Here is a 24,576-nt window from a genome sequence, read left to right on the forward strand (position 1 = left end):
GTGATGTAAATCCTATGGAACCCATCTGGGTCGCTATCAGGCCCCATCACTGCGGCCCCATTATTTACGTGGATTACACGACCTGTGGGTAGACATCTAATGCTACATACCTCTACAAACCTAGCAACAAACTGTCTGATCCCTGACACGCAGTATCAGTGATGTATTTCGTTCCAAAGATGGACAGACGAGCTATTAAGCAGATGGTCAAAATGTTTTCGCTCATCTGGGTACATAAATGATTTGACGGACAGGTTAAGCACCAGAATGAGATTTTCACTCTGTAGCAGAGTGTGCTCTGATATGAAAGTTCGTGGTAGATTAAAACTGTGTGCCGGACCGAGACTCGAACTCGGGACCTTTGCCTTTCGTCGGCAAGTGCTCTACGATCTGAGACACCCAAGCATGACTCACGCCCCGTCCTCACAGCTTTGCTTCCGCCAGTACCTCGTCTCCTGCTTTCCAAACTTCGCAGAAGCTCTCCTGCGAATCTTGCAGAACTAGCACTCCTGGAAGAAAGGATATTACGGAGACATGGCTTAGCCACAGCCTGGGGGGTTGTTTCCAGAATGGGATTTTCACTCTGCAACTGAGTGTGCGCTGATATGAAATTTCCTGGTATATTAAAACTGGTAGAGCAGTTGCCCACCAAAGGCAAAGGTCCCGAGTTCGAGTCTTCGTCCGGCAGACAGTTTTAAAATGCCAGGAAGTTTCAGGTTAAGCACCAGTCGGCGGCTGTTTACTGATGATGCTGTGGTGTTCGGGAAGTTGTCATTGTTGAATGACTGTAGAAGAATACAAGATGGTATACATAAAATTTATAGTTCGTGTGATGAATGGCAGCTACCTCTAAATGTAGAAAAATATAAATTAATGCAGATGAGCAGGAAAAATCAAATCCTTGAAGTTGGGATAAAGCGTTGGTGGCATCCCGCCTGACACAGTCATGCCAATGAAATATCTAGCTATAACGTTGCTAAGGAATGTAAAATTGATTGATCGTGTAAGGTTTGTAATGGGTTGTCGGATTATTCGGAGAATTTTAGGAAAGTGTGGTTCATCTGTAAAGGAGTATGCGTGTAGGACACTAGTGCTACCGACTGTTGAGTACTGTTGAAGTGTTTGGGATTCGCACCAGGTCCAATTAGAGGAAGAAATCGAAGCAGGTGATAACCGACTGTTACATTTGTTACCAATAGGCTCTAGCAGCATGCAAAAATTACTGTGATGCTTCAGGTACTCAAATGGGAACCACTGTATGGAAGGCGTCATTCTACTCGAGGAGCACTGTTGAGAAACTTTAGAAAACTGTCATTTGAGATAGACTGCAGAACGATTCTACTGCCGCCAACTTACATTTCGTGGAAGGGGCCACGAAGGTAATTTTAGAAAGATTATGGTTCGCACGGTGGCATACGATGATGTTGAGTTCCCATACTCCGAGGAGCATAGGGAACTATGCGGGAGACCCGCACCGCCATCTAGGCAAGGTCCTTGCGGAGGTGGTTTTCCATTGCCTTCCTCCGACCGCAGTGGGGATGAATGATGATGATGATGATGAAGGCAACATAACAACACCCAGTCATCTCGAGGCAAGGAAAATCCCTGACCCCGCCGGGAATCGAACGAGGGACCCTGTGCGCGGGAAGCGAGAACGCTATAGCAAGACTACGAGCTGCAGACCGGTGGCATACAGAAAGTCGTTTTTCGCTAACTCTTTTTGCGAGTGGAACAGGAAAGGAAATGACTAATACTGGTACAGGGTACCCTCCACCACGCACCACACGGTGGCTTGCACAATTTGTATGTTGGTGTAGATAGACAGGGTGGTCGATTGATAGTGACCGGGCCAAATATCTCAAGAAATAAGCGTCTAACGAAAAAACTACAAAGAACGAAACTCGTCTAGCTTGAAGGGGGAAACCAGATGGAGCTATGGTTGGCCCGCTAGATGGTGCTGTCATAGGTCAAACAAATATCAACTGCGGTTTTTTATTACATATTCGTGTAGTACAAAAAAATACGAATGTTTTAGTTGGACCACTTTTTTCGCTTTGTGATAGATGGCGCTGTAATAGTCACAAACGTATAATTACGTGGGATCACGTAACATTGCACCAGTGCGGCCGGTATTTGTTTCGTGATACATTAACCGTGTTAAAATGAACCGTTTATCAATTGCGGAAGAGGTCGATATCGTGTTGATGTATGGTTATTGTGATCAAAATGCGCAACGGGCGTGTGCTATGTGTAATGTTCGGTGTCCTGGACGACATCTTCCAAGTGTCCGGGCCGTTCGCCGGGTAGTTACGTTATTTAAGGAAACAGGAAGTGTTCAGCCACATGTGAAACGTCAACCATGACCTGCAACAAATGATGATGCCAAAGTAGGTGTTTTAGCTGCTGTCGCGGTTAATCCGCACATAAGTATCAGACAAATTGCGCGAGAATCGGTAATCTCAAAAACGTCGGTGTTGAGAATGCTACATCAACATCTATTGCACCCGTATCATGTTTCTATGCACCAGGAATTGCATGGCGACCACTTTGAACGTCGTGTACAGTTCTGACACTGGACACGACAGAAATTACGGGACGATGACAGATTTTTTGCACTCGTTCTATTTAGCGACGAAGCGTCATTCACCAACAGCGGTAATGTCAACCGGCATAATATGCACTATTAGCCAACGGAAAATCCACGATGGCTGTGACAAGTGGAACATCAGCGACCTTGGTGGGTTAATGTATGGTGCGACGTTATGGGAGGAAGGATAATTTGCCCCCATTTTATCGATGGCAATCTAAATGGTGCAATATATGCTGATTTCCAACGTAATGTTCTACCGATGTTAGTACAAGACGTTTCACTTCATGGTAGAATGGCGAAGTACTTCCAACATGATGGATGTCCAGCACATAGCTCACGTGCGGTTGAAGCGGTATTGAATAGCATATTTCATGACAGGTGGATTGGTCGTCATGGCCCGCACGTTCACCGGATCTGACGTCCCTGGATTTCTTTCTCTGGGGAACGTTGAAGGATATTTGCTATCGCGATCCACCGACAACGCCTGACAACATGCATCAGCGCACTGTGAATGCATGTGCGAACATTACGGAGGGCCAACTGCTCGCTGTTGAGAGGAATGTCGTTACACGTATTGCCACATGGATTGAGGTTGACGGATACCCTTTTGAGGATTTATTGCATTAATGTGGTATTTACAGGTAATCAGGCTGTAACAGCATGCGTTCTCAGAAATGATAAGTTCACAAAGGTACGTGTATCACATTGGAACAACCTACGTAAAATGTTCGAACGGACCTACGTTCTGTATTTTAATTTGAAAAACCTACCTGTTAACAACTGTTCGTCTAAAATTGTGAGCCATATGGTTGTGACTATTACAGCGCCATGTATCACAAAGCGAAAATTGTGGTCCAACTCAAACATTCATATTTCCTTACGTACTACAGGAATATGTAATAAAAAATGGGGGTTCCTATTTTAAAAAAACGCAGTTGATATCCGTTTGACCTTTGGCAGCGCCATCTAGCGGGCCAACCATAGCCCCATCTGGTTTCCCCCTTGTAGTTTTTTCGTTTGACGCTTATTTCGTGAGATATTTGGCCCGGTCACGATCAATGGACCACCCTGTATATACGGTTGTTGTTCGTCTAGAACAACAATAAATGTGACCGGTAACTGAATGACTACACTTGAACTTTTCGCGAAGAGAGCCCACGCTGCGGGTATGCTGTATTTCGCGCTCAGTGTTCCTGGGGCCGGCAGGAAGACCTGTGCCAGCCCCCGACCCCTGCAGCCGCGGACACACTCAGGTTCCCGGCAGGCGGCCTGCCACGTGGCCAGCCGGGCGGCAGACCAGAGGAACAGGTTGCCGCCCACCGGCTGGGCTGCGCTGATTGATTGCAGCCGCGGACACCGGGAGCCGTTCCCACGACCCCGAGAATCCATCATCCGCCGCGAGATACACGGCTCCGCGCATCCCAATAACTCCGCTCCTCACTTTTCATCCGCCGTAAACTTACTCTTCCAACTCCGTGGCGGAAGAGTGGCCACCTGGGATTCACCGAGTCTCAGCTGTTTGTGGCTACCAGTGCTAAGACGTAAGCAATGGAACACACTAATCACTACGGCAGCAACTGATAGAGAAGGATTAATTTATAGCTGCTATAAATAAATATGCGATACATTGTTGTTGTTGTGGTCTTCAGTCCGGAGTCCGGTTTGATGCAGCTCTCCATACTACTCTATTCTCTGCAAGCTTCTTCATCTCGCACTACCTACTGCAACCTACATCCTTCTGAATCTGTTTAGTGTATTCATCTCTTGGTTTCCCTCTATGATTTTTACCCTCCACGTTGCCGTCCAGTACTGAATTGGTGATCCCTTGATGCCTCAGAATATGCCCTACCAACCGATCCCTTCTTCTAATCAAGTTGTGCCACAAATTTCTCTTCTCTCCAATTCTATTCAATACCTTCTCATTAATTATGTGATCTACCCATCTAATCTTCAGCATTCTTTTGTAGCACCACATTTCGAAAGCTTCTATTCTCTTCTTGTCTAAACTATTTATCGTCGACGTTTCACTTGCATACATGGCTACACTCCACAGAAATACTTTCAGAAACGACTTCCTGACACTTAAATCTGTACTCGATGTTAACAAATTTCTCTTCTTCAGAAACGCTTCCTTTGCCATTGCCAGTCTACATTTTATATCCTCCCTACTTCCACCATCATCAGTTATTTTTCGCCCTATATAGCAAAACTCAGTTACTACTTTAGTCGTCTCAAAAATGGTTCAAATGGGTCTGAGCAATATGAGACTTAACAGCTGAGGTCATCAGTCCCCTAGAACTTAGAACTACTTAAACCTAACTAACCTAAGGACATCACACACATCCATGCCCGAGGCAGGATTCGAACCTGTGACCGTAGCGGTCGCGCGGTGCCAGACTGTAGCGCCTAGAACCGCTCGGCCACACCGATCGGCTGAAGCGTCTCATTTCCTAATCTAATTCCCGCAGCATCGCCCTATTTAATTCGACTACATCCCATTATCCTCGTTTTGCTTTTGTTGATATTCATCTTAAATCCTCTTTCAGGATACTGTCCATTCCGTTCAGCTGCTCTTCCAGGTCCTTTGCTGTCTCTGACAGAATTAAAAAATCATCGGCGAACCTCAAATGTTCTCGCTTCCCGCGCCCGGGTTCCCGGGTTCGATTCCCGGCGGGATCAGTGATTTTCTGTGCCTCGTGATGACTGGGTGTTGTGTGCTGTCCTTAGGTTAGTTAGGTTTAAGTAGTTCTAAGTTCTAGGGGACTGATTACCATAGATGTTAGGTCCCATAGTGCTCAGAGGCATTTGAACATCTTTTGAACCTCAATGTTTTTATTTCTTCTCCATGGATTTTAATTCCTACTCCGAATCTTTCTTTTGATTCCTTTACTGCTTGCTTAATATACAGATTGAATAACATTGGGGATAGACTACAACCCTGTCTCACTCCCTTCCCAACCACTGCTTCCCTTTCATGCCCCTCGACTCTTATAACTGACATCTGGTTTATGCGATACATATAATGAGAGGAAGAAAATCGCAATACCAAAATATAATTAATGTAGAGTAATGAAATTTCGGGAATACATCTACCTCGGTAACATGAGAAACATTGCAAGATCACAAGTTAATGTAAGTGCGAGATAAGCCATTGCAAATGTGAAATGCTGGTAGATTAATAACCGGTGTAACCACCAGAATGTTGAAAGCCAGCGTGCAAACGTGCATGAATTATGTTGTAAAGCTGACGGATGTCGATTTGTGGGGCGGAGTTCCGAGCCTGTTGCAGTTGGTCGGTCAATACAGGACGGTTGATACTGGTTGTAGATGACGCTGGGGTTGTTGTCCGATCAGTCCTTTACTGGAGACAGATCAGGCGATCGAGCATGTCAAAACAACATGTCGTCACTCTTTAGTGCATATTGGGCTACAATAGCGGTATGTGCGCGAGCGTTATCTTGCAGGAAAACACCCCATGGAATGCTGTTCATGAATGGCAGCACAACAGATCGAATCAAGAGAACGACGTATAATTTTGCAGGCAGGATGCATGGTATAACTATGAGAGTGGTCCTGCTATCATACGAAACCTCACCGCGGACCGTAACTCCAGGTGTTGGTCGAGTGTGTGTTGAACGCAAGTAGCTTGGCCCTTAACTGACATCCTTCTAACCGAGACACGGCCATCACTGGCACCGAGACAGGACCAGCTATCATCAGAAAACACAACAGACCTCCATCTTGCCCGCCAATGAGCTCTCGCTTGACGCCACCAAAGTCGTAAGTGCCGATGGTTTTGGGTCAGTGGAACGCACGAAGCTGTCCTTCAAGTAACTGATGTTACTGTGGAGCCAACTACTACTGAGATTGCTGCAACAGATGCAGTACTATGCACCATAGCCATACGCTAAACACAGTGGTCTTTCCTGTCGGTAGTGCCACGTGGCAATCCGGTCTTCTTGCGACAGTACAGTCCCGTGACCACTGCTACCAGCAGTCATGTACAGTGGCTTCATTCCTGCTACGACTTCCTGCAATATTTGCGGAAGTAATATCCACCTTGTCGTATCCCCATTACACTTCGTTCTTCGAACTCGGCGAGGTGTCGATAATGGCTTCTTTGTCACCTTAAATGCATTATTGACTGACATAAACTCACCACGTCCAATCTGAAAGGTAACTAACGCTGACGACAGTTAAAGCGTACCTGATTTACGTCCTGATAGAGGCGCTACTAGTGACATTATTATGCTACTTGCGCGAAACTTGAATAGACGTCATGTTTCACAGGCAGAAACACTCTTACCAATCTTCGTCATGTCGCACAACTAGTTCTTGGTGTAGCGGTTTTTCTCCGTCAGTGTAGTAATGAAAAACAAATCATCTTATTCTGCCAGTCCAAGATTAGGCCTTGTGGCCTGTTCTGGACACAGCATCTCCTCCTCGGCCCCCTTATACGCCTTCTTCCAATAGGATTGTATACCACTGCATGTCGAGAGATTCCAATCCTGCGTTTTTGGATTACTTTTTCAGTTAATGGCTGTAATCCCCCGTCCCCCGTTCTTTCCTTGTTTCTTCGTTTCTTGTTATGTCTTCACCGATCTAATGAACTTCACTTCTGACGTTTCAAGGTGTCTTAGGTCTTTTGACCTTGATATCCAACTTTTAGGTCCATATAGTACTGTGGATAGTGCAACGATTTTATAAAATTTCATTTGAGTTTCTCTTCTAGTTTTAGTCTTTATTGTTCTTCTTATCGAGCCACCTGTTAGTTGAAAGATGTTAATTTCTTTATGTTTTCCTCTTCTTCAAAAGTTATCTCATATCATAACTACTGGAAATGGGAGACTTGTTCTATTATTGTGTTATTTATGACTATCTTATTCCTTGCAAGGTACTTTCCTAAAAACGCCATTACTTTTAATTTTCCTGTTCATATCTTTAGATTGTAATTTATGCTTGTATTGTTTAAGCTACGTGCCACTGTTTCTAATTTTTCTTCATTGTCCTATCTGATTAAATGGTTCAGCAAAATGAATTGTACTTAGAAATTTGCCTGGCCCAATTCTTATGCCTTGAGGTATTCTGTCCATCATCCAGTACCTGACCAGGTCGTCGATGTAGACGTTGAACAGTGTTGGTGACATACTACAGCACTGCCTTACTCCCTGCTTTATCTCAATTTCCTCGTGTCAGCTATTTGCCTGTCTCTATCCTTATTTTGGTGTTTTTGTATAAACTGTAAGTAGGCTGTTTAGGTTTTCTTATTGGTAACGCCACGTAGCGCTCTGTATGAAAAATCACTGGCTGTGCTGTGTGCAGTCTGTGGCTAGTTTGCATTGTTGTCTGCCACTGGTGAAATCTCTTTGCTCCATTACTGACCAGAGTTTTTGCTGTTGATGCCGTCAGATGCCTTCTCGAAGTCGGTAAGTGCTGTGTTTGTTTCCAAATTAAAATGTCATCTTTTTTGTATAACTTGTTCAGCAGCTATGCTTCCTTTTCGGAAGCGTGCCTGTTGTTCTAATAAAACAGAATCACAGATGTTTGAAATCCTGACGTTAATTATTTTGCTGCAGAGTTAATAAGAAGCATCCAGAAGACTGGTTGCCCTACAACTAGTTCTGCATCTTCTTTCTCGTTTCTTAACAATGAAATGACTTTAGCGCGCCTCCATTATTTCGGTGTTTCACCTGTAAACCAACACGTGTTGTATAGGTGGAGCACTCAGAATTCTAGAAATGTTTCGCCGTAAATTATCAGCCCTCAGTTAACTTCATCTAATGTAGGTGTTTTTCTATTTTTTGTTTGACTTGAATGACTGTTCTAATTTTGTTGAATCTGTTAGATCTATCCCTTCCTCCGCATTCTTTGCGTTGTCTTTTCTGCATCCAGATTACACAAGAATTTCATGTAGTGACTTATTCAGTCTTCTGAAGGAATGATATTTATATTTGCAGTATATATGTACGTTTTAAAACCACCATGAGCTCATGGTTCAAATGGCTCTGAGCACTATGGGACTCAACTGCTGAGGTCATTAGTCCCCTAGAACTTAGAACTAGTTAAACCTAACTAACCTAAGGACATCACAAACATCCATGCCCGAGGCAGGATTCGAACCTGCGACCGTAGCGGTCTTGCGGTTCCAGACTGCAGCGCCTTTAACCGCACGGCCACTTCGGCCGGCCCATGAGCTCATGATAATTTTCTTTTTAGCTCACTACCGTTTTCGATCAACAGTTCATCTTTAGACGAGTTACAGTTATTTGCGAATGCCAGGAAGACAGCATTATTAATCTACAAGCCATCCTACATCATTTTACAATGACTGTTCAAATTCTTGTTGTACTGTCCACATTTACCTTTCCAGTAGTTTTCTGTATTCACACAAGGTGAATGCTACCAAAACTGTGCCGATCGGGCTTCTGATCTCTTTCTTATTTGTTCGCTGTCAACAGGACGTTAAACATTACTTCATTAGAAATTCACCGGAGTCGCCTATTATGATGAACCTGATGTTAACGCTGTTCGCTGAAAATTCTAAGTCTCAGTTTATGCTGATATTGACTAATTCCGACGTCAAGCAACTTCAGCTATTCATAATTTCACTTGTAAACTATTCACTTTTCTGAAACGTATTGAAAGTGAAAACAATTGCATCACCTCATTTTCTCATGCCAAATTATCATATCGTGTCATGGAACTTTCGTTCTCTGGTTCCCTGCGTTCGTCCTGTTATACGTATTCTACTGTTATTTGCGATTTGGCAAATGTAATTTATTTAATTTTGTTGACCTAACGACAGGGAGTAATGTGCGTCACATGTCTGTACGTAATCGTTTTAACTGTTTGTACAGGATTATTCATAAGCACCTCTAGTGTTTCAGAACACGACTGCACCAAAACTACAACACATGCGGAAAAGAGACATACAACATGTCCAGCGAAGGAGCCCCTGGCTTTAAAATTAAATACCTCGAAAACTGAGATCGATAGACGAGTGCAACAAAAGGTGTGTTTATTCTGAAAGCTGTAACAATTTTACACAGATTTTAAACAGAAGTTTCGAAATAATTCGAAAAGTTGATAAAAGATGGCGCTGTAAACGCAATATGTAGAGTCTGTGAGACAAGAACGATCATTTCCACTGTTGAAACGCGAATGAGGTTAGTGTAACGAAGGGAGAGGTTTGAATAATGTATTCCCCACTACAATGTGTTTTCCTGGTACTGAAATATTTAATGAATCTTGCCTCGTTGGAACTTGCGTACATCAATTGAAATGAAACTTCCTGGCAGATTAAAACTGTGTGCCCGACCGAGACTGGAACTCGGGACCTTTGCCTTTCGCGGGCAAGTGCTCTACCAACAGAGCTACCGAAGAACGACTCACGCCCGGTACCACAGCTTTACTTCTGCCAGTACCTCGTCTCCTACCTTCCAAACTTTACAGAAGCTCTCCTGCGAACCTTGAAGAACTAGCACTCCTGAAAGAAAGGATATTGCGGAGACATGGCTTAGCCACAGCCTGGGGGATGTTTCCAGAATGAGATTTTCACTCTGCAGCGGAGTGTGCGCTGATATGAAACTTCCTGGCAGATTAAAACTGTGTGCCCGACCGAGACTCGAACTCGGGACCTTTGCCTTTCGCGGGCAAGTGCTCTACCAAACGCGAAAGGCAAAGGTCCCGAGTTCGAGTCTCGGTCGGGCACACAGTTTTAATCTGCCAGGAAGTCTCATATTAGCGCACACTCCGCTGCAGAGTGAAAATCTCATTCTGGATCAATTGAAATGTCCATTTCGTACAGATTCTGGCCAGATTTGGGCGAATTTCCACACTTAAATTGTATGTCTCACATCTGAAGATGTATTTGAAGTCATTTGATTGCCATAAGTCTATTATTCTGATAATATATTTTTTATTATTCATAACGATCCATTTCGTTGTGTCGATCTTGAACCACGATAATTAGTAATCATAGTTGTCCACACAATTGATCTAAAAACCACTCTACAGTAAAGACAATATTGATATGCTTCATTTTTCATTCTAACGAAGTTTTTGTCTTTTTCTAATTTTCTGATTAATATTATTAATATATAAAAATATATAATATGTGATAATATATATAATTTAAATATAATTAATACATAATAATGTTTATCATTTTTCTAATTTCACTATCGATAATTAAATCGATCTGATAAGATTGCAGGAAACTGCTATTCTCTATATTGTCAAAATTTTCAACCTTTGTTATAAATCTTCATGTATGTAATTATTTTCAGAAAACACTATACAAATTAAATATGAAAAAATTATTTCAGTTAAGACGGTCATGTTAATATTAATTTTTATTACATCGTATTCTAGAAGGTGATGAAAGCTAGGTTCATAATACTTATATAGATTTTGGCACCAAGTGCATCACAGTTCTTTTAGACATCTTAAGATGGAGAGAATGGGTTTAACTGACATAAATTTTGTTACATGTTACTCTCTGATCGACCATGTTCTCCTTCTAGTTTAAGAATGTTGCACAATGTATTTTTGAGAAGTTATGTTGTAAAAACTGTGTCAATAACATAGAAATAAATAAAGACTGCCTTTAAAAGCAACACAATATTCCAGTGATCTGTTATCTTAAAAGACCTGGTCGGAATATTCTAACGGTTTATATAGGAACAATGACGCCAACCCAGGCACTGAGGCAGACTTTGCAAGATAAGTAACATTTATCTGGTACTGTAATGTAGTTTCCCTTACGTAATAATTTAAACATTGTCCTAACACTATATAGTTAGGACAATTATTGCACACATATTTCAGTTCTTCGGTATAGCTGAACATTAAGAGAATTAAATAATAAATACAAAAGATCAAAACACAGTCCTGCGCCAACAAGGCGCAGTTTCCAAGCACTATTTGATGTTCCAAAAGGATCCGATGCGAAAACCATTCACAAGCTCTTCGCCAGGTTCCGATACACAGGGAGGTTGGCCGATTATCTAGCGGGGAATGTAGGCCGACTGTAGTACTGCTAACAACGTCGCCATGGTTTGCAGAGTTATTCAGCAAAATCATAGGAAATCCGTCCGCAGAATTGCAACAGAGACTGGTTTGGAACGTTCCAGCATGCAAAAGTATTGAGACATAGCCTGCACACGTTTCCAGTTCAAAATCTAAAGCCACTATTGTTCCACCGGCATGAGTTGTGCGAAAGCGGGCTCAACATGCGAACCACATTATTGATTGATAATGAAGGATTCGATGTTGATGCATGTGGATCACAGGTGAAGCACACTTCCACGAGAATGGAGTAGTGAATAACCAAAAAGGGCGACTTTGGGGTTCCGAAAATTCTATTTTTAGCGACGCGAAACCACTGTATTCCCACAAATTTATTGTTTGGGCTCTAGTATGGAGCAGACGCATTATTTGAATGTTTTTCATGCAAAAACTGTCACTAGTGAACGTTACATTGAAATTTTGAAAAAAAAGTGTCACACAGCTAGCGCTGCGGGATCGACCAAGCACCGAGTGGTTCATGCAAGAATGGGCCAGGTAACATCACAACTAACAAGTGCAACACTTTTTTGATGTTTGCCAGATCTGAAAATGTAATAAACGAAAACACAACACTTTGCAACAACACACTCTTTACCGCTCTGTGAGAACTGACCTAGGACACAGAACAGAAAGCACACACACGCAAAAGAACCACTTCCGCATCACACACAGACATAAATAAGGGACAGAAGTCGCCTAATTCCCGCTACAGTTTTCATAGTCTTTCTCGCCTCATGGAATACACCTCTCACGAAACACGCGAACAGCAAGATGGCGTAATATTCTTGATCATAAACAAAGTGCGAAAGTTTTGTTTTTATGTGTATAGAATCAGCCACATACCATCCAACGAACGTGAGTACACGAATAGGTAAGTAACAGCTCAGTACACACCAATTACCTGGATTCCACTGCGCTATCACAACCCCAAGTGTATATTGCTAACATACGAAGTTCACCTTTTAGTGTTTTGTCTAGTAACAGCCGCTCACACAGTTGCAGATGATATCATGTCCTCTGAGTAAAAACGGCAACAACAAAAAAAAGCGCACAGAAAATATGTCGCAAGCAGCGACAATAATTCTCAGAAACATGCTGTAACATACAATAAATAAGGTAGTATGAAAGTATCCATAGAAAACTATATTTCAAACACGTGTAGTGAAAATTTAATAATGTGTCACTGTGTTTTAGAACCATGCTATTTTCTGCATGTTTTAAAAAAATCCACTGATGATGGTGATATTTGTCGCCGAAACTAGGTTGGGAAAATAAAGAAATAAACAAATAACAAAGTGTTTTGCATCAAGGTGGAGTCAGTTTCTGATATTGTTGTTGATCTGACTCCTTGTGACCTCTTTTTGTGGAGCGCATTAAAAGACACTGCCTACCGAAACCATCCCATCATCCTCGGCTAGCTTGAATCGGCGGTCTGTATGGTATCTAAATACGTTAAGTCACTACAGCACATGATGGCGAATTTGTCTGTTTTCGCCACATCCATACTGAGAGTGGTGGACATTTCTAAAAGATTGTGATGTGACTGTGAAGACTGCTTGCAAAGGATAAGTTTATTTTTGCACTCTGATACTGTACGAGCTGCACAGCGTACAGCTCCATGTGTTACCAGCTTTTCAAACTATTCCGAAACTTCTGTATAAAATTCTTACACCTTTCACAATAAACGTACCGTTTGATTCACTCGGCTGTCGATCTTAGTTTTCGAGATATTTAATTTCAAAATAAGGGACTCCTTCGCTGGACACTCCGTGTCGATGGAGAGAGCGTGTTTTGAATGTTTTTGACTCCCATTAGAGGTGCCCAACATGGGCAGTGTTTGCTACGCAGCAGACCTCGATGCTGCTGCTGGCCGGAAAGCAGTGACAGCTGATTGCTTTGGAAATATTTTCATTGGGTCGCCCATCCGCAGGCGGAAATTAATTCGATGTGACAATACGGAGAGGTGATTTGTCTTAATGTTCTGACACGCCGGCCTCTACTGGTGCCCTCGGCAGCTACGGCGTGGCCACGCATATGACGAATTACAACGACTGTGGCCCCTAAGCAAGGAAAAAGCGTAGCAGAAGATCCTTTATTCATCTGTATGTTGAGATAAGCTTCATTATAAAAATTTGACTATACTTACAAGAAGTTTCCGCAGTTCGTTTCTGAATGATGTAGTGAAGTTTTGTTTTTAGGGTCCCATATGAGAATGGATCCGGAATGAAACCCCATTTCTGTGCACCAAAAGCAGTGAAGCTCTTTCAATGTTGGTTTTTTCTTCAGTGGTTCATAATACCGAAGAAATTGCTGGGTAATAACACATCCATCCATACTGCTAAGCAAAAACTGTGTGCACTTTGCTTCTTCTTTTCAGCAGATACTTGAATACCTTGATCCTTGGCAATAAGCCACTCCTTCCCCAATTTTCAAACATTTTTACACGTTCGTCTTGCAGTGCCATTAATTTCCTCTTCTCATCATCAACATATTTAATGAGTTCAAAAGTTGGTCATTGCACCTGCCTGTGAAAATATTTTTCGCGATCACTACAACATACCAACGTACACTACTTTGAACTTCAACGAGGCTGTACTTGACCAGATGATCGAGTTAGCTATCGATACGGGTTGAAATGATGAATCGAAAAGTATGGAGATGCTCTAACCACTGATGAATGTCATTCTTCGGTATGGTTTGTAGTTTTCGCGTATTCGTCTTTTGTAACCCCAGAGGTGCTTACGGATAATCCTGCACATCATATTATCTGAAGCTGAGATTGGCGACCATCCCACCATTTGCTTAAATGATCTATCCAAACCTTATGTTCTGGGTGGATGTTGTACCAGATCAATGGTCGTTAAACTACCACTTCTGATCTCACAATCTTGAGCGTCCTGCTTCAACATATCCTAGTAGGTGCGTATCTTATCACTAATAATACCCCACTGTGATAAAATGGTAAGACTGAAGATTGCTCTGAGGACTGTCTTCTCTAAGTCATTTAGAAAGCCAGACATTTGCAGCCTCAAGCACACCTTTCTCTGATAAACCTTGCTGACGAAAGTAAGATAAATTCATAGGGAGACGCTCGTAGAGCAAGATGGTTAACGAGTTGTTGCAAGCCCTCAAACATCATTCCCACAATAAAGACAATTTTATTTAAGTTTCTCAGCACTGCGCACAACAATAAATAACAATACTATTCAGTTCCAGCAGATGCTCATTAAATCAGATATTACAATAATACAAATGCGGGCAGGACTCAAAGCTGGCACCAGTTCGCAATATTAAATTCGCTATACTGAGTAGCGCAGTTAATGATACTTCTGAAACATAAAATAGAAATACACTTAACGTACACACAAAATCAGTTTACAAAGCGAACACTTCTTCTAAGTTCGCCAAAATTACAGACTGCATTGCATGTATTCAGAAGAAGTTTAGAATAATCACTCAGCACACAAATAAATAATGTAAACCGCATGGATAAAATAAACAAGTTAAACCAACACTGCTTGTACGTTACGACAGCAACAGCTAACTCTGGAATAGCCAACCATCAGCCAGCAGCAGCTAACTCTGGAATAGCCAAGCATCAGCAACAAGTACTTGAATATATTAAATGGCACAAATAAAAACCAGAATGAATTCAAGCAGAGCTTGTGTCTGACGGCATTTTTTTTAAAATAATACTTAAAAAAGCAGGGAGTAGTTAAAACGCTAACAGCCATAATTTATGGCGATGGCTGTAAACTCTTGAACAGTCAAACGGGGAGTCCTGGCGAACTTGGTACAACAGTAATACAGCTAGCTTGAAACTTGTAAAGACAGTGTAAATGATTGGAGACTAATCAAATAACATTATGCAAAGCAGAGCTCCAAATAAAACAAGTTACCAAAACCACGTCACAAAAATTTAGAGCCAAACACGCTGACTAAGAAAGGTGAGACCAGTTGTATCGAACTTTTTTTTTAACAATTTACCCTGGGACACAAACTGATAAATGGTCAATTTAAACCATAAGCAAAAAAATCTAATTCTAACTGGCAATTTAAAAAATCTTACTGTGGGTGGAAACCATTTAACATGAAAAATAGTCCACTATCTTCTTAGGCTGTCGACAAGTATTAACCACCAAATAAAAGGTGACGGCGCTTAATAGAAAATAGCGCTAAACAGATTGTACTATATTTGAAAGTCAGCTTCGCGACACAAGCTCACTATGACAGGCAGAGTTCTGAAACGTGGTCACCGGGTATAGATCTTTTAGTTGAACATCGGGTGCCCCAAATGGCCATTGATACACCAGTCTTTCTGTGGCCACTTCCCGCGAGCCGGCAGTTTCTTGCTTAGTATACACTGAGGTGTAAAAAATCAAGGGGTACCTCCTAATATCACGTCGGAAGCCTCCGGCGTAGTGCAGCAACTGGGCGTGGCATGGACTCAACAAGTTCGTTGGATGTCCTCTGCAGAAGTACTCGTATTGAGCCACGCTACCGCTATAGATGTCCATAATTGCGAAAAGGCCCTTGCTGCATTTTGGGCAGGAACTGAACTCTCGATTACGTCCCATAAATGTTCGATAGCATTCATGTCAGGCGATTAGGGTGGCCAAATATTTCGCCTGAACTGTCCACAACGTTCTTCAAATGAATCGCGAACAATTGTGGCCCGGCGTAATGACACAGTGGTTTGCGAACATAAAGTTAATGAATGTCTCCAAATGGCCCCAAAGTAGCCGAATATAACCATTTCCGGTAAATTCCAAGAATGATTGCCTATTGAATCGCGGGGTCCAAACGACACATATCGAACGTGCGATTGTAACTCGATCATGCGAGTCTCGCGGCGCGTTTTGATCAATTATTTGTGATCATCATTTTTATCTGTTTTATGTTGTTCATTTACTTGCTCTGTTCTCCGTGAAATAGTTGTGACTTGCTTGGGAAACGCAGACGATTTCTGTGGATAGTGAGTGTGGTGTCCGGTGTTCCTGACGTTTCTTCGGTGGATTCTCTCACATGGAAAAATCTCATTCCATGCGTATCCACCTGAGAGAATTGACTTGCAAGCAACAGCATCAGAAAGTGAGTTATTCGCAAATAACGTGAGTGACTATTTCGGGTTTTACCGAGAAGTCTATTGTGTGGTAGTGACAAACAACAGTGTACCAATTGGTGGAGAAAATAAAGTTGTGGAAGTTGACGAATCTCATATAGCTAGACGGAAGAACCATAGAGGATGACCTTCAAAAAGTGAAATCGATCTCATTTGGGTATTCGGTTAAAAGAGACTCGCGGAAGTATTTCGATGTCAGAGTATTGTCCAGAGGGAAGGTCACTTTAGTGGGCCTGATAAAGCACCTCATACTCCCTGGTACTAAAAGACGGGTTTCAGTCATATAAGACTCTGAAAGCTGAAAAATTCGATCACGAATTCGTGAACCACTATGTGGAGTTTGTATCTTCGGATGACCCCAGCGTCCACACACAGAATATTGAGCGGTTATGGAAATCTGTAAAGTCTTCCATTAAAAGAGAAGGGCGTCCAGAACATCTTGCGTTTGCAGGGAAAAGTTAACGCATGTGACACTCTGCCGATATTCTTGCGTGATATTGGCAGCGTTTAACCAGGCTATGGGAAAAAGGGAATTGTCCCTGTATCGTACACATCACATGGACTTTCCCATGACGATAACAATGGCGACGATTAAGGTAAGACGTGTACTTTGTAATTACAAGTATTTTTTAACGCTCTTCTTTTGCCGTAGCCAGGATGGCCGAGCGGTTCTAGGCGCTGCAGTCTGGAACCGCGCGACCGCTACGGTCGCAGGTTCGAATCCTGCCTCGGGCATGGATGTGTGTGATGTCCTTAGGTTAGTTAGGTTTAAGTAGTTCTAAGTTCTAGGGGACTGATGACCTCAGAAGTTAAGTCCCATAGTGCTCAGAGCCATTTGAACCATTTTTTTTTTCCGTTGCTTTAGTGACCACCGTAAACATACTCGTAACACCCACCACGAAACTCAAATGATCGAGTAACAATCGCACTTTCGATATGTGTCGTTTGGACTCCACAAGTTCGATAGGCAATCATTCTTGGAAAGTACCCCATTTCCAGTGAATGATCGGTTCAAATGGAGCCCCCACCAGCTTTGTCCACAACTAAGGTCAATGGCTTCGTGGAGTCTGCGCCACACTCGAACCCTACCATCAGCTCTTACCAACTAAAATCGGGACACATTTGATCAAGCCACGCTTTTCCAGTCGTCTAGGGTCCAACCGAAATGGTAGCGAGCCCAGCAGAGGCGCTGCAGGCGATGATGTCACGCTGTTAGCAAAGACACTAGAGTCGGTCGTCTGCTGCCATAGCCCATTAACGCCAAATTTTTCCGCATTATCCCAAAGAAACCATTCACGTTGATTTCTGCGGTGCTTTCATGCAGTGTTGCTTGTCTGTTACCAGTGACAACCCTACGAAAACGCCGCTGCTCTCAGTCGTTCAATGACAGCTGTGGGCCACTGTGTTGTCCATGGTGAGAGGGAACGCCTGGTATTTGGTATTCTCGGGGCACTCTTGACACTATGGATCTCGGAATATAGCATTTCCTAAGGATTTCCGAAATAGAATGATTCAAATGGCTCTGAGCACTATGGGACTTAACATCTGAGGTCATCAGTACCCTAGACTTAGAACTACTTAAACCTAACTAACCTAAGGACATCACACACATCCACGCCCGAGGCAGGATTCAAACCTGCGACAGTAGCAGTCGCGTGGTGCCGGCCTGGAGGGCCTAGAACCCCTCGACCACAGCGGCCGGCCGGAATGGAATGTCCCAGGCGTCCAGCTCCAACTAGCATTACGTATTCAGAGTCTGTTAATTCCTGCCGTGCGAGCATAATGACGTCGCAAACTTTTTCACACGAATCACCAAAGCGCTGGCCTTTTTTTACTTTGTGTGCGCAATACTCCCGCCAACTTTATCTGTGCATATCGGTAGCCCATGACTTTTGTCACGTCAGTGTAACAGCTGCCGCCTACGCCTGCTGCGCGCACGCTCACGCAGCTGCCGGGGCAGAGTTCATGGACTCAGTCACGCCCTCCTCACCTTATCCGTCTGTAGGTGAAAGTCACTAGTTTGCTTCTTGGCCACCAGACCAACACACCAGTTTGCGAGTCCGGTGCGTCTGCAAAAGGCTGGGAACTCAACGCGCACCTCATTTGTTGCGACACGCGCGAAGCTGAGATTAGATTAGATTAATTATTCATTCCATAGACCCACAAAAGAGAGGATCCTCCTGGGTGTGGAACATGTCGGATAAACGCATTACAAAAATGTAATTATAAAAACTTGAGATTCATTAATTTTAATGATCCTCAGTCAATAAACGCTAAAATTATGTACATGAATTAAAATTAAACTTCTAATATTTACAGGTTTAATACTTACATTTGCTTTCATTAAATCCATCATTCACACAGTAGCTAGTTACTTGGCTATTACAACCAAGTATTGTCAAAAATTAAAGTAAATTATTCATTTCATTGATCCTCAGCTAAGAACAGTCAAATTATGTACAAGATTTAAAATTAAACTTCCACTATTCACAGACTTGAGACTTACATCTGCTTTCCATACGTCCATCATTCACACAGTAGGTAGTTACTTCGCTGTTACAACCAAGAATTGTCAAAAATTAAAGTATAATAAATTTTCATTAAAATGATCTACTGCATTTGTTGAGAATTTCATGGATGGAGCAGAGGGAGTTGGGCACCAAAAATTCTTTTAAATTATCTTTAAACTTTGCCTTGTCTGAAACTAAACTCTTAATGATTGCTGGTAACTTATTGAAAATATGCGTTGCTGAATACTGGACTCCTTTCTGGGCAAGAGTAAGTGATTTTAAATCTGTATGTATATTTTTCTTATTCCTAGTACTGATACTGTGTACTAAGCAGTTAGTTGGAAAAAGAGATATATTATTTACAACAAACTTAATTAAGGAATAAATATACTGAGAACCTGTGGTTAGTATGCCCAATTCTTTGAATAGGTTTAGACATGATGTTCTTGGATTTACACTACATATTACTCTTATTATACGCTTCTGTATTCCCAACATCTTTTCTTGGTTTGTGGAGTTACCCCAAAATACGATACTATATGATATAATGGAGTGAAAATAAGCAAAATATGCCAGCTTTTTTATATTTATATCTCCTATGTCTGACTTCATTTGCATTGCAAACACAGACTTGTTTAGGAGCTCTAGAAGTTCGTTAGTATGTTGCTCCCAACTGAATTTATTATCAAGTTGTAATCCCAAGAATTTTACACTCTCACGTCTCCTATTTCCACACTGGAAGGAAATCTCTTGGAAATTCTGAACTGCATATAGTGGGTCTTTTCAAAGTTTAATGACAGTGAATTGGCTATGAACCACTTATTAATGTCAGTAAAAATATCATTAGCTGCCATTTCTAAATTTATATTTGATTTACTATTTATTGCTTAGTTTTTGTTGCTTAGTAACAGTGAAAGAGTCTAACCACCCGCAGTACGGACAGGAGCCGACACGCTTCACGCAGCAGTACGAAAGAGTCTTTTGTATCCCATTTGTCAAGTTGTGTGCTGTCTTTGGAAAGTGGTTAGAGGTTTAAAAGGAAACTTGCCCCAGCAAGAGCTGAACGAAAATATAAACCTACTTGTCTACGAGTTGTACATGTATATAATAAGCTGCGATTTTTTGTGAGTAGTACATTTACTAATTATAATCTTTAATAGGACGGAAATAAAAGGAAGATATTGTTTGTTCCAGAATATCCTAGACAAGTTCAACCCAGGAGCGAGACAGCTGATTCAGGCTGGAAAGGCGTACCTCAAAGCCCTGCATGGTGAGTAACAGAGGTCTCTCCTTGTTTAAGTACTTAGATAAAATCTTTAGTAAGATACTGTACATGTTATAAAACTCCCTCGCTTCGAATCTCACAATTTTTAACTCGACATACCGCAATTTAGTGTTGCATAAATTTAAAATGCAGATAAATACAGAAAATGAAATTTGTGTCCAACATTCACAAGAAAGCGATTAACACGAAATTAAATGAAAAAAAATCTGGTTTCTCATTGACGCTCTAGGTATTCCGCAAAAAATAATAAAGCGGCTACCTGAAATCTTGTTTTCAAGCAATATCCTCAGGTACGCTTCTGCGAAGATCCTAGAGGTAAGAAAATGATACCGGCAGAATGAACGTAGGATGCTGGAATGAGATATGGCTTGTAAGAGCAATGCCAGCGACATACTCTCTGTACTACAGATATTTTTTAAAATTAAAGACGTTTCATGGCAGCTTACTCTCTATACAGAAAGACTGAGTCATGGCAAAACGTCTTCTCCACGAAACATGTGGGTAGTGTTTAGAAAAGTGATCAACAATGCACGCAGACAGTTTCTCTTTGGGAACGCTTGTGACGACTCATTTCATTAACTCAGGCCGAAGAGACTGATATTTCAGACAGGTTATGAGACAAATAGTTGTTTTCCGATTACGATGTTGCTAGTGTGCCATCACCTGACACGTGTTCCTGTCATCAAGCGAGACGCTCAGCTAAATTGTAAAGTTTTCATCGATTGACGAAACCTGTTCAGATTCAGAAAAGAAAAGTTTTCAGCGACGATCATAAGGATTTGTAGTTGGTCAATGACAACTTTGAACCACAACTCATTCCTGAAGGTACATGCGTCGGGACCGCTGAACCAGACAGCTTAGCATCATCGAGGAAGATACGTTTTACGCAACCACTACAGAAAACGCAGGGGAAGAAGCTAGTATCAAAGTGCCAGTAGGATCTGGCTTCACTGGGGAACAACGTTGGTGGGTGATACAAGTTCCGAATGCCTTAAGATCTTGTAGGAAACACAAGCGGCCCATGCTGAAGCACGATATCTACGACTGGGGATCACCCATCAATTAGCCAGCGCTCATACAGATTGTCGCCCGCTGAACTACAAATAATCCTCGAGGCAGTGGAGAAGATGCGGCAAGATTACACCAGTGAACCTTCAGAGAGTCCTTGGTCCTCTTCGGTGATCCTTGAGAAGGAAAAGACGGCACATAGCGTTTCTGCGTCGTGTACCGACAATTGGACAAACTCGAAAAGAAGATGTTTGTCCATTGCTGCTTGAAAGGAGCAAAGTGCAAGGTGCATCTGAAAAATTCCACGAATGGTCTCAGAAAATAAAGGAAAGAAGAGTTAGAAACAAATTACCTTTACTGTCCTTTCAAGTAATCGCCATTAACTGTAATACGCTTCTGACATTGGTTGTAAGGTTGTTGGAAACTGTGTGGAAACGCTTCTTGTCCAATCACTCGAAGCACAGTGGCCGCGCTTTGTTTGATAGCTGCGTCATTACAGGAGATTGGCGCTACCAGTACGATCTGGAGATCAAGCAACGATCATCATCTTCCCCACCTCCCTCAGCGAGAAATTCTTGGTGGATCAAGGCCTTGCTGTCAAGGAAGACGATCAACATCGTCTTAATATTGGATTTTGTAAGCTGATCTTTTTGTTTCGTTTTAGGTCGTTGAAGAACATCTAAGTCCATTGACAACTGTGTTGAAGTGTGGTCAGCTAACAGACCTCTACCTGAGTCTGAGGAAGTACTGTTTGCTACCACATAAATAAAAATCTTGCGGCACCTAATGAATGGTGATAGGGTCCATCCCGATACAAAGAAAATAAGATCAGTCACAAATTTTCCAATTCCTCGGAACATTCGTGACGTTAGAAGTTTTCTCGGAATGTGCTCTTACCACCTGTTACCAAATCACGCACCTTGCGAGAACTACCGCACGGAGATGCCAAATTCTCCTGAATCGACGTGTGAGAAAGATCTTTTCTTGTTCTTAAAAAGGCACTAAAACCTTCTCCAGTCCTAGTATTTGTGGTGTCACCGCCAGACACCACAGTTGCTAGGTGGTAGCCTTTAAATCGGCCGCGGTCCGCTAGTATACGTCGGACCCGCGTGTCGCCACTATCAGTGATTGCAGACCGAGCGCCGCCACACGGCAGGTCTAGAGAGACGTCCTAGCACTCGCGCCAGTTGTACAGCCGACTTTGCTAGCGATGGTTCACTGACAAATTACGCTCTCATTTGCCGAGACGATAGTTAGCATAGCCTTCAGCTACGTCATTTGCTACCACCTAGCAAGGCGCCATTATCATTTGCTATTTATCTTGTGATGCATGTACCGTCAGACCGATGTTCACCAATTATGGATTAAAGTTAAGTATTCCAACAGCTACGACCTTTTTTGCTAGAGTCTAACTTCCTTAAATGTTCCAGACCTCACGCCAGCCTGCGTGAGCTTAACGCGTGCCTTTCGGCTACCAATCATAGTGGCTTGGCTGTCTTGCCAAGTCACAACAGTATTATATAAGGAGAATACCGTGACAGAGCTTTACACGCTTGCGATAATGGTACAGGTGCAGTTATAGTACAAATTCAGCAAGGTGCTGAAAAGGTGTGAACTTAAGCTTCCAGAGTATTGTCCAAGACGGAGGTGAACTACCCTCTGACCGAAAAGGAGTGCCTTGTAGTTGTTTGGGCGACAACAAGTTCCACGCCTATTTATTTGGCAAACTGTCCATCGATGAGGTAGAATACCATTATCTTTGCTGGCTGACTAGCCTGCAACAACCGTTGGGTTGACTGTTGACGTCGGCGCTGTAGCTGCAGGAATACTTCATCACGGTGGTGTACAAAAGCAGACGCAAACACAAGGACGCCGACTGCCTTTCTAGGAATCCTTTGGCGGAACACAAGAGCGTGGATGAGATCTCAGTCATCGCTGCAGTAAGTGCCATTGTTGCTGAACGGAGCTAAAATCCATCACCGTTGGAAACAGAGAAACTCTGAAGAAATTTCAACTTATGAGGGTCTATTATCCAATTGGCGGATACTGTGTCTCGGCTTCTGAACATATGCATCACACACGCTTACAGCAACCGTGCAAATTTGCTATTGGCGAACATTGTCTTCGCACCGGTCATCCTATGGGTTATGACAACACTGAGATTCTAGGCCTGGAGAAATTAAAATTTCGTATAGAAGACCTAAAGCATGAGGGTGACGCTATAAACTAAAGAGTGATTTGGACTTTGAAATGAGATACAGGGAATAGGTGCAGTTCAACGGAACAGGAGGTCCGCAGCTCGTGGTCTAGTGGCTAGAGTTGCTGCCTCTGGCTCATGGGGTCCCGGATTCGATTCCCGGCCTGGTTGGAGACTTTTTCTGGCCAGGGACTGGGTGTTTGTGTTTTCCTCATCATTTCATAACCATTATCATCACTCGTGACAGTAGCTCTACTGGACTGTGAAAAAAATTGGGACTTCGAAGGTCGCTGATGAGCGCGCAGTTGAGCGCCCCACAAACCATGATCATCAACGGAACAGGAAGAGTGTAGCGAGTACACGGTAGGATGCTACCAGCTATACCTTTGCTACGTTATACGCTCGTGTACCACTGAGAACAGCGTGAACATGATTCCGACTTCAGTTATGGCTCGTTAGTACGATGAATCCCACGCATGAGAGGAACAAATGAGGCAGATAACTGCAGTATTCTCCAGTGCGACACGATTATCTGGGATGAAGCTGGGTCTGTCATATGTGTACCATCGATTCTCGTGGACGAGCAAGACGGGAAACTGTTCAGGTGAATCCGTTTGTCTGAGTACAACACCACTATGACAACCTGTATCTCCAAAAAAGAATTGCACAACCTCTTCGCTCCTTCTTTGTGTGCGAATAGTTTGAGGGGGGCACAGCGAATACTCATATCACCTGTCCTCAGTGGTTAGAAGGACATTTGGGACACAATGGCGCTAAATTCAAGCGTCTTGGACC

The 24,576-nt window shown here is 42.6% G+C and overlaps 1 protein-coding gene across 1 annotated transcript in view; it reads left to right on the forward strand.

Moving 5' to 3' along the window:
• LOC124772873 (brain-specific angiogenesis inhibitor 1-associated protein 2-like) overlaps positions 1 to 24,576 on the forward strand; it is a 591,718-nt gene that overhangs the window by 215,545 nt on the left and 351,597 nt on the right. Inside the window, exon 2 of the mRNA XM_047249356.1 lies at positions 20,486 to 20,561. Coding sequence (XP_047105312.1) covers positions 20,486 to 20,561 — 76 coding nt within the window. The remainder of the gene's footprint in view (positions 1 to 20,485; positions 20,562 to 24,576) is intronic.

The sequence above is a fragment of the Schistocerca piceifrons genome, chromosome 2, assembly GCF_021461385.2.
Source record: "Schistocerca piceifrons isolate TAMUIC-IGC-003096 chromosome 2, iqSchPice1.1, whole genome shotgun sequence".
Taxonomy (NCBI): Eukaryota; Metazoa; Arthropoda; class Insecta; order Orthoptera; family Acrididae; genus Schistocerca; species Schistocerca piceifrons.